The sequence below is a fragment of the Monopterus albus genome, unplaced genomic scaffold, assembly GCF_001952655.1.
Source record: "Monopterus albus unplaced genomic scaffold, M_albus_1.0 scaffold258.1, whole genome shotgun sequence".
NCBI lineage: Eukaryota > Metazoa > Chordata > Actinopteri > Synbranchiformes > Synbranchidae > Monopterus > Monopterus albus.
The window spans coordinates 119642-131070 of record NW_018128138.1 but is presented as its reverse complement, the minus strand read 5'-3'; the positions used below and the strand labels follow the sequence as shown (position 1 = coordinate 131070).

The window sequence follows — 11429 nt, the reverse complement described above, 5'->3', positions numbered from 1 at the left end:
AAATGGACAGCACAAAGGGTGCTTCTACTAAATACTGAGCAAAGGGTCTGAATACTTATGACCATGTGATATTTCAGTTTTTCTTTTTTAATAAATCTGCAAAAATGTCCAAAATTCTGTGTTTTTCTGTCAATATGGGGTGCTGTGTGTACATTAATGAGGAAAAAAATGAACAAATGATTTTAGCATATGGCTGCAATATAACTGTGAAAAATTTAAGGGGGTCTGAATACTTTCCATACCCACTGTATATACAAGTTTCTACCATTTATTAGTGTTCGTAATTCGCTCACCGCTGTGGCCCGGGTTCAAATCAGGGTTGCGTCAGGAAGGGCATCTGGCGTAAAACATGTGCCAAATGTCAACATGCGAGTCGTCAGTGTGATGATTCGCTGTGGCGACCCCTAAACGGGAAACGCCGAAAGTGACTTTCTTTCATTAGTGTTCATAATTCACTTCAGCTGACACACAGCTGCACTGTCTGAATATGCCAGAACTGGTTTCACAGCTCACATTCACTCTACATAATAAACTGAAGGAAAAACCCAGTGTGTCCACCACCCGATGCCGATACAACCCTATGGTGTGGCTCTTTTATCCAGTAACCATCTGTAGTTCTGTGTTGAAGAACTCTGTGGTTATACTTATTAGAAACTCTTCAAATTTACTACTGGCAAAGTACTATCAGAATGAGCATTGTGAATGAAAGGGTGACAATTTAGCCATGCTGCAGTTTGCTATTTGCACAATGTCAAGTAGTTCATCAAAGTTTATCATTTTTGTTTTACAGGATGCTGTCTTGAACCATAGCACAGATGTTAAAGAAGTGGAAGCCTCCTGTCTTTTAGATGTCTGGGACCTGTCCATGGCTTCTAAGAAGAAGCAGAAAGATATGGGGTTACATGAGGAAGGGATAGCCACCCCTGCAGCTGACCATCCAGCTGTGTGCTTTGTTGTTCTGAAGCCGGGGAAGGCAAGCGAAGGCCAAATGGAACAAAGCACCCGTGTAACCAATGAAGGACCAGACATGGTGGGTAAACACAACATGTCAATGGAAGCCATCAGTACCTCTGGTGGACTACCGGCTATGAAACATCCTGCCAGTTCAAATCCTCAAGCAGACAACCTGTCATCTGATAGCATTTGCAAAGGCATCAGAGTGACACTGGACAACAACAGCATGTGGAATGAGTTCTTCAGATGCAAAACAGAGATGATTCTGACCAAACAAGGCAGCAGGATGTTCCCCTACTGCCGCTTTCGCATCTCTGGCTTGCAGCCATCCAAGAAGTACTTTTTGATCATGGACATTCAACCTTTAGACAACTGCCGCTATAAATGGACTGGCAAGGGCTGGCAAGTTGCTGGAAAAGCAGAATGTCATGTGAAGAGTCAACCATTTGAACATCCAGAGTCTCCATCAACGGGTCAACACTGGATGCAGAATCCAGTGTCCTTTTACAAACTGAAGCTTACAAACAACATTTCAGACCAAGAGGCGAACACCATCCTACACGCAATGCACCGCTACTTGCCACGACTGCATGTGGTCCAAACTGACAAAGCTGCTAAAGACATAAAGCTAGATGGTCCCAATGTTGTCACATTTACTTTCCCACAGACCGAGTTTATGGCAGTCACTGCTTATCAGAACTCACGGTTTGCTCAGCTAAAAGTCGGCTACAACCCTTTTGCTAAAGGACTGAAGGAGGATGGATTCAGTTCGTGGGGCCTTAAGCTGAAAATAAACTCTGGCCGTGAGGCTTCCAGAAATGGAGGCAAAATAACCAATGAGCAACATCCTGTGAAGAAGAGCTTGAAGGTTTTGCTTGCAAACCATAAACCTAGAAGCTCAAAATCAGTGGACTCAAAAACTTCAGCGGCAGGCGATGACCAGAAAAACGCCACAATAAATGAAGATAAATCATGTCCCAAGATTCCCAGGGAAAGTTCGTGGTAAGAGATTCACTTTGTCAGGGAAGATGGCATGCTCTGCAAAAACTTTGTACCAAATGTACAAGAGATTGCGAGAATGAAGACCAGATCCTTTTAAACACCCATCTGTGTAATCCAGAATTCATTAAAGCATTGTTTCATGGCTATGCACCTTATATTCTGATGATGTTTTGTTACCTATTGAATTTTCTTAGACCTGTTACTCAGTTTACACCCACTTTCATGATATAACTTTGCACTACAATGGGTGTCTGAATGTTTTTATTGATACCCTGTTCACACATATGGCCTGCAGCATTCAGGTGTGATTAGTATTGACGATAAATTGTTGTGTGACCATGATTCAGATTCCTGTGTGATCTCAGTCTCACTTGAAAATGATTCCGGTGTGTTTGCATTAACAGGGAGATGCCTTGCATCCAACCAAGCACTCCTTTTTCCTTGCTAAGCTGCAACCCCAACTTATAACTGCAAAGTGATTTGTTTCTGTCTCAACTGCTATTTGGCACTACGTGCACAGGGCAGGTAGCACATTTGAAAAATAGTTGCAGGAGGGCACAGAATATCTTTGTATACTTTTACAGGTTCTCTTCATGATAAAGGCTAACCTGTTGTCTCTCTGGTGTTGAAGTCCTTATGTGTGAACAAGTGGTAATACCTAAGGTTTGACACCAAATGTTAAAACAGATGCATGAAGCTTGGTTATCAGTCGCTAATGTGCTATACAGCATCTATACATAAGTGTTGACATTAGTTGAACTCATAACCTGTATTGTTCCCTGTGAGTTTACCAGTCACATCAAGTATGTCATCATTTACTTCTGCAGCTTACCATGATTTAAGTAACATGTTTAATACTACTGATGCTCTAATGTGACATTCTTAATGTTTCCTTCAGCAGCAGTTCTCATCCAGTTCGGAAGTTATTTTCTGAACTTACTCGGGAGGCTCATGTTTCACTGCAGAGGTACAACCTGGAGCAGCTGGGAATCAATAACCACACCTCTTACAGAGCTGAGAGAACAAACACTAAGGCCACAGCTTTGAAAACTAGCAGACAAGACACTTCCAGAAAGGACAGTATATCTGTTAAAATGCATAGTGATGTGTCACTTGGAAAGAATGATGAGACCATTGTAACAAATAGAAAAGTTAAAGAGGACAAGCACCTTTTGAATTCACTGAACTGTAAGGACAGTGTCAGGGCAGATTGTTCTGACGACAGTGCTGCTGTTGCTGTTCCAGTACTATGCCAGGATTCCTCTGTGGACTCAGATCAGAGAGGTGAGCCTGAACCATCGTCAGAGGTGAGTGTAAAGCAGCAAAAACGGCCCGCCCCTCTACCTCTGCCGGCCCTTGCTCTTTTTTTGAAGCAGCATTCAACAAAATCTAAAAAAGCCAAGAGCAAATTGGACTGTCCTCCCTCAGTAGTACCATCTGAATCTCTTTCTGGATCACAGTGTTCTTCTGCATGTCCACCTTCTGATCATTCCAGAAATGTAACTCATCCCTTGAAAGATCTTACAAAATCTGACAATCTGGCAACTGAAGCAGCCCTTCAGCCTTTCACTACAGATCCAAACAGATCAAGAACTGAAAGCTCAGCAGTTGCTGAAAACCCAGTCACAGATCCAACAGTAACTTATGATACATCAGTGTTACCCAACTCAGATCATCAGTTTTGTACCCCAGGGACATCCACCTCAACTCTTGCTACCTCTTCTGCATCTTGCATTTTGCCACCACCCCTTGAAATAATGTTACCTCTCTTGAAATCTCCACAAACTCCAAACATCACTGAGTCTTCCACACAACCTTCAGACTTCCCCACCATGAAGACTGATTCTTTGCTTGCTGACCCAGAGTGTTCTTCCTTTGGGTTTGAGCCTTTGTCACCTGCGAGCTCTCCAGAACCTTTACCTCCCCTACCTGCGTCGTTGGCTTTGGAGCTCGAGTCCACAACCTCTGAACCAACTTTTAAAGCGATACCTCCTGAAGAGATGCATCAAAGCGAAGATTCTGCTGCATCTGTGTTTAAATGGCATACAGTATTACGGGAGCCATACATAGACACCTCATTTGTAACATTTCAGCCTACACCACAAGACCTGCCTTTAGTGTCTGTTACACCACCTTTGTTGCGTTCCCAGAGTACCTCCCACCCTGAACCACAGACTCTTGATCCCTGCAAGCCTACCCCTGATTCTGCTTCATCTCTTCAAGAGAACGAACAGTCTCTGCCATTCCCAGTCGAATTCTCCCCCTTTGCACTTCAGCTGCCACTGTCTCCAACCTTTTCTTCATTAGATGGAGAAGGATTGTCACCCACACCTTCGATCGCAGACCTCGTACACTTTTTCTCCACCAATGATGACCTTGGAATGGAGGTGGAGTTTTCAAACACTGAGGGAGTTGTTGTTCCCTGCTCACCTCCAAGCACATTAGAATCAAATGCACATGAGCCTTCTCAGCACGTGCAGTTAATCCAAGCCAACAAAGTCTGCAAGCGCAATAAAAAGTCGCAGCGCCGAAAGCTTGCCAGAATGGGTGTTGCTCAGAAGATGGACAGCTCTACCTACACTAGGATGCAGCCTAACTTGGAGGAAGTGGAGGAGCAGTTATTTATCTCATTCACATCAAAGGTAAAGCAAATGCTTCAGTGATCTATCTGTAATACAATGTGTTTCCTGGGATATCTGTATAGATTTGCCAGGTTGTGGTATTTCCAAAGTGGTAAAATTGTCAACTGGACTTGCTTGAGGCTCTTTTGAAGATGTTTCATCTCATCTAAGAAGTTTTTTTTTTTTTTGAAGTTCTGTGTGACTGGTGGGGAGTCCCAGGTATTTAACTTTTATGGCATCTTGCACTGCAGTGCTTAGATCCCTCCCAAGACAATTTAACACAAACTGCTTTAAGGATTCCACCGAAGTAAAATTCATGGGACTCCCCAGCAGTCAGAACTGAAGAAACTTCTCAGATGAAAGCTGAAACATTTTTCATTATAACGAGATATGTTTCTCGTCTTTTCGATACCTCCACGTTAAAATGTGATATTTTTCAGGTTATAGTGACATATTATATTTTCTCATGCTATACTGTGATAACTTAAGTAGAATATAGTTTCAGGTTTATGAAGAACCTGAAGAATCATCTAATATTATAACACTAGAGCAGATCATATCATTTCTTCTCCCTAATGTGAGCCCTGCACAGCTTGTAGTGAGTGACAGCAGTGCACAGACTGACTTTACATGCTATCAGTAAAGATTGTGATATGACGGGGACATGCAGTGTACCGTGGCTCATGATATACAGTACATCAATATAATTTGCGTATGGAGAGTAAAAACCAACCCTCATATTTTAGGAGGCCCTCAAACTTCACATTGTGGACTCGCAAGTTGCAGTCCCACACCCTGAGGCGACACCTGAAGGTCACCTGCAACAACCTGCTGACGCACCTGAGAATGGTAAAAGACATGATCACGTTGTAACAGTTGTATGTTTCATTTATTTGATCAGGATCAGAATTGTCTTTAATTGCCAAATATGTTTGAGCATACATGATTTTGATTCCGGTACAGAGACTCTCAATGTGCTGTAAGGCATCAGGAATAGGAGATAATGAGAATAAAGATAAAAAGTAGAGCAATAAAATGAAAATAAGAATAAGCAGTGTATGCATTCAAATAGGAAATATGTGCAATCAAAAATAGGAAAGGAGAGGAAAAGAGAAACGGCTTTTATAAATATGTGTACATCAATATACATTACAGAAGAAGAGCTTTCAGACTGATGTATACAATGGTTATATTTACATGTTCAATAGTAAGATAAGAATGTGATCAGTTTTATCTTTGTGTAGCCATTACAGAGATCATCCAGGACAGAATTGGTCTCATTTAGCATTAAGAGCACAGCAGAAACTGTTGGTATAGCTTCGTCAAGAAAAATAATTTGCATTCCAAACAACTTTAAAGCTGTCAGAATTGCATGATGTATCTTGTTAGCTAACAAGCTAGTCACCATCCGTCCAGTAGTGATGTGCGATACCACTTATTTCATTTCCAGTCTGATACCTGGAGAAAACACCGGGCTGGTATCACCGAAACAGTATCAATACTTTGTATAAAAAACAACAAGGGAAAAGAGATGGGTCTTGAAAACAGAGACAGAGGAAATATAAAGTGTACTTATAAGGGGTTGCTGCTTTTATTAACGACAAATGGTGCCACCCTACGTCCATGGCTCACTACATACCAAGGAAGCTTTCATATATGCTCTGGATTGCTGTTGACATCCTCCTCCAGGTGATCATGTGTGACCTCACTCTGTTACTGTGAGACTCCAGACTATACACCCGAGTGCTTTTTTTGTTTTGTATTGTACTGAATTTCTTGTATAATTATACAACGTATACACTATAGAGAAACTCTTACAAAGCCATTTCCCTGTGGAGATTAATAAAGTTTTTCTTATTTTTATTCTCAGTGGATCACACATTAACAGAGCTGTAGTTTGCATATGACTATGACAGGTGGACGGAGAAGTAGTTCCTGTCAGCCGGATATTATTGTCTTGGTAATGGTGTAGTTAGTTCATGTTGTGTCCCCTGTTGTTGGCATAATATATATTTACCTCAAATTCCTTAGTTGAGATACTGATATTTTAGTATGAGAATGTTGGGATCAGAAGTATCCATATGTCAGGATTGATCTGCACATTGCTAGCATCCAGTAATTGGCTGGTTTGGTTTATCTATTAAGTTCCCCTGAACATGTTGTAAACACTAACTCTAGCAGAAACTACAAGCTAACTCAAGAGTTAGCTGGCCGTAGAAGCCAACTCTAAACAAAAAAGAGCTGGGAATTAACTTCATGCAAATGGAAACTTGAAACTAACTTTAAACTAACAGAACCTTGAAGCAAAAATTTAGATGTAGCTATATTGAAGCTACAAGAAGTTGCTAAGATAACTGAGCCTAGACGTTCAAGGTTCAAAGATTTTTATTGTCAAGTCACTACATGTGCAGGACATACAGAAAATCGAAATACTGTTTCTTTCTCACCTAGTATTCAGTGCCATGCCATTTAGGAAACTAAAACAGAATAAAAGATTAAAAATAGACTAAAAAGAATAATAGAACTAAGAGTGATTTAGGATAAAGCTAAATGGTACAACCTAATAGGCTATGACTCAAACAATGTACAATCAGTGACAGTAGTGCTAATAATAACAAGAAGATTGTCAAATGGTTGTGAGACTGAGATGCACTTAGACAGTAGTGCAAATGACCAACAGCAGCAAATTTGCATGTAATATAACAAGACGTTGGAATGTAGTGGGTTTGTGCAAAACAGCAGAGGTAGTCTTTATGTTTTGTGGTGGGTCACAGTCCGGGGGGGTAATGGACGGTGTTCAGCATTCTCACAGCCTGGTGGAGTGGGCCTGAAGACTCTGATACCTTCTCCCTGAAGTGGGAGTGTGCGGGATGGGAGGTGTCATCAGCAATGCTAATGGTTCTGCGGGTGTTGAAGATGTCCGTAAGGGAAGGCAGAGGGGCGCCGATGATCTTGCTGGCTGTTTTCACTATGCGTTGCAGGGTCCTTCTTCAGGAGGCAGTACAGCCTCTGTACCACACAGTGATGCAGCCAGTGATGACGCTCTCAATGGTGCCCTGGTAGAAGGAGCACATGATGGGGGGTGGGACAAGTTAACTCTGAAATAAAAAGATCTCAGAACTTACAGGAACTAAAGCAATCACGAAGCTAATTAGACCTAAGAAGCGAACTTGAAAACTCAAATGTGAAAACAGCTTAAAGACATTAAGATTTATTAGGTAATTGAGCCTAGAAGCTAACTGTTCAGGAGGTAGAATCTAAATGTAAATTAACAGGAGCTATAAAGTAAAATACTAATGCTTAGTTATAATTTAGAATATACTAGCTATTGCTGCCACAACATGGCTACAGACAGCTAGTATAATGTCTGAAATGTTCGTTGTTAGTAGCAGCAGTGAAAAAGCTGACATAACACTGCTTTTTTTGCACTGATTTTATGTCTGTGCTGGGTGCTAGTTTCCATCTGCTTCCACTATTTGTGCCAAGCTAAGCTACACATGTTCTGGACACTGTAACAAGCTAAGATGTATCTTATTTACATGAAACAACAATATCAGTGTTTCTTGAATTAAAGTTGGCTAATATAAATGTGGTAATGTCCAGCAGAGACAGCGGAGAGTCAGCAGGACAGGATCTCTGCCTCTGAGAAGATTCTTTTGAAAAACTTGAAGCTGATGAAACACAGGCAGATCATCCATCCTGTGCTGCAGGAAGGTACGTGTCATCTCATGGTAAAATAAACACCATCATTTTAAATAATAGACCAGGCACCTGTACCACGAAGTGAGATTAACTTTGGATTCAGCCAAGGTTTTCTGGTACCACAATACCATGCCAGTCACCATGGTAACAGATGCTGCATGGCTAACCTACTCCGGAGCAGGATATTCTTAGAGGATCAGATCAAAACCCGCCAACAATTGGCCACAGACCAATTAGAGCACTGGAAACACTACATTCCTATTGAATCCTGTTAGGGACACAGTCTACATTAAAGAGCCCATGGCACTTTTCCTTGTTTTCTGACTTATCTACATTGTTGCAGCGGTGAATTATCATTTTAGACGCGACCTAAAGCTAAAAAGTGAGGTGAACCTATGTTCTAGTACTTCTATGCAAAAGCAGCTCAGTTTATACACGTCTTGCAAACTCTCGCTCGTGAGACTTTTTTTATAACAAAATTAAGTATGAAGCAACAGTTTAAGGAATCTCCTTGAATGATCATAATCTCCAGGCCGTTGCGTGTTCATGTGAGCTTGGGTGACATCCACCGGTGCTCCCACCATACTGGCAAAATGTTATACTGCCTTGTTTGCTATGTATATTTTCAGTCTACCGGTGCCATTGTAAAAGCAGAATTTTTCGACTGCGCCTGGTTTTGTGGATATATTTTCCTTCCTGCTGCTGCACTGTGACCAGAGCATGTGGAGTAAAATACAGGGCCTGAGGTTACTGCATGTCTGGGAATGTTCCTGTACAGGGACTCGCTGTTTTACCTGACCGGGTCTAACCTACAAGCAGCCGACCTGTGAAGCCACCACTGCGGTTAGTGATCAGCTCATCAACGCTGGATTCCCCTGGAGCACAGTACCTGTTTGTTCTGCCTGAGGCCAATGTGTCTGCCGCATGTGATGTGTTGCTGGTTAACTAGTGCATTAAACTCTGCAACTAGTGCAACCCATGATGTTATTGTCGGTGCTACGCTACCTGTTGGAATTAATTTCACTACTTTGGGACTGTATGTGGTCGCGTGGGGGAAGACGCAGTGACCACCGGTTTGATTTACCGACCTTGGAGCTACTTGGAAGGGAGCAGTGTTTCCACTACTTGGTGGGGCTTAATGCTAAGTTTAAAAAAACACACTGCGTCTGTTAATACCTTGTTTTGTAACGTTAGAGAGAATTGTCGTAAGGCTGGAGAAGTTACTATGTCTGCATTATGCCAGATAAAATATGGGGTTTCTCAGTTACACACTTTACATTACATTTCTTTTCATTGGTACATATACCGATGTTTACCTAACTGTGGAGGAGAAATTCATATTAATTAATGCTGTCGCAGTTCATTGTGCTGTCCATTTGGGACACAACACTGGCAACAGGAGTTGTGCGCGTTCATGAACTGTTCTCTCATTTTAAGGAAGAGGATCTCAGTTTTTTTTTCATTCTGAAATAATTTGACTCTAGAGGTACCCAAGATTAAACATTAGATGGCTGAAATTGAGCAGGCCATGGGCTTTGTTTCCTTCAGTATCACAGTGATCCAGTGACAGTTGTCTGTACATCTGTGGGGACACCGGAGCTGGTCACTGCTCCTTCCCATACTGTTAATGGGGACACTGCCTACATGTGAACAAATGTAGGCCAGCAACACAGGGCTCAGAGAGAAGAGCGTTGCAGTACTGAGCTGTAGCTGACAGTACAACAGACCATTTTATTGGTTCTCACACAAGCTGATAGAGTTCCATCAGATTAACAGAAACATGTTTGTCTTCCTTCATTTTCAGGCAAAAGTCAAAGTTCAGTCTTGAGCTGATAAAATGAAGCAGAAAGAAAAAACATTTGGATGCACTTTAAAAGTCAGCTGATATATTGCACAGATTTAGTGAACATCAGTGTTCTGAGCACTTGTTGATGGGGGGGCTATAAAAGGTTTTTTTAGTGTACAAAGAGAGGCCCTTTTTCCAAAGCCAAGATAATTCTCAGATTGTTCAGTTGCTTTTGTTACATATAACCTGTTTAGTACACCTGTCTTTAAGTTTATTGTTTCTAAATACTGGTGCATACTTGGTGAACTAAGACTCATCTTGTCATCCATCTACAACTCTGTTTTGAGATCTCTACCTAAACATGCCCACCAGGACAATAGGCGTCGGTCCACAGGGGAGGGTTCAAAGACAGGTAACGGCACTCACCGATACTGGGCTATAACAACTCAGTCATTAGGGGACATTGTCGGGCATCAAAGAACTGAAACGCCACCGATGGGAATAAATATTTCCGGCTCAACGCCAGTCGGGCAGAACTGAAGAAGCCTCTTGGATGAGAGGTGAAACGTCTTCGACCTAGAAACTTCGTGCAGTTGATTTTTAAAAAAAAGTTTTTTCATCTTACTATGATCTGGATGACTGAGAATCTGCACGGACAGTGTTATCTACATTTTGTCTTGTCCTGTGAAATGATTTATGTTGGAAAAATAACAAGAAAATTCCATTCAGGAATGATGTCAGTTCACCAGTAGCACGCCGTGCATTGCTGTTGATATACAACCAAGGCGTTGTGGAGGTGATATGGATAATATATAGTTAAAACTGGAGGGAAAATGGATTTACAGACTCGATAGTCTGTCCCCAGCAGACATGAATGAAGAACTGACTCTTATACCGGTTGTGTCAAGACCTCCAAATTTTGAACTGTGCATGAGGGTTTTTAACTTGATGTTTAATTCAGATGTTGAGCTCTCTCTATTTGGGTTGATTTAACTCATGCATGTTGTAGGATTTAATACGAAATAAATTTGACCATGTTTTTCTAGAGTTTTTAATGTTTGGTAAAGTGGTGTACAGGTGTATGGAATGTGACCTATAGTAACGGATGGAGGTTGTTTTGTGCAGGCATGACTTATGCGTGTTAATGAAATGTGTTGATTGTCTGCCTGATGTGAAGTAGCGCTAGTTAGTGTTATCACTTTCACCTATACTGATCACATGAGTGGGTAGAAATACCTGAGTCACTAAACTGAAGAAGACAGTTGTGTTGAGACATCTGTTTTTCAGCCATGTACAGTATTGTTCAAAATAATAGCAGTACAATGTGACTAAGCAGAATAATCCAGGTTTTTAGTATATTTTTT

The 11429-nt window shown here is 41.4% G+C and overlaps 1 protein-coding gene across 1 annotated transcript in view; it reads left to right on the top strand.

Annotated features, from left to right (window-relative positions):
* mgaa (MAX dimerization protein MGA a) overlaps positions 1-11429 on the top strand; it is a 46109-nt gene that overhangs the window by 7672 nt on the left and 27008 nt on the right. Inside the window, exons 2-5 of the mRNA XM_020621321.1 lie at positions 791-1956; positions 2855-4598; positions 5324-5426; positions 8181-8291. Coding sequence (XP_020476977.1) covers positions 866-1956; positions 2855-4598; positions 5324-5426; positions 8181-8291 — 3049 coding nt within the window. The 5' untranslated portion in view covers positions 791-865. The remainder of the gene's footprint in view (positions 1-790; positions 1957-2854; positions 4599-5323; positions 5427-8180; positions 8292-11429) is intronic.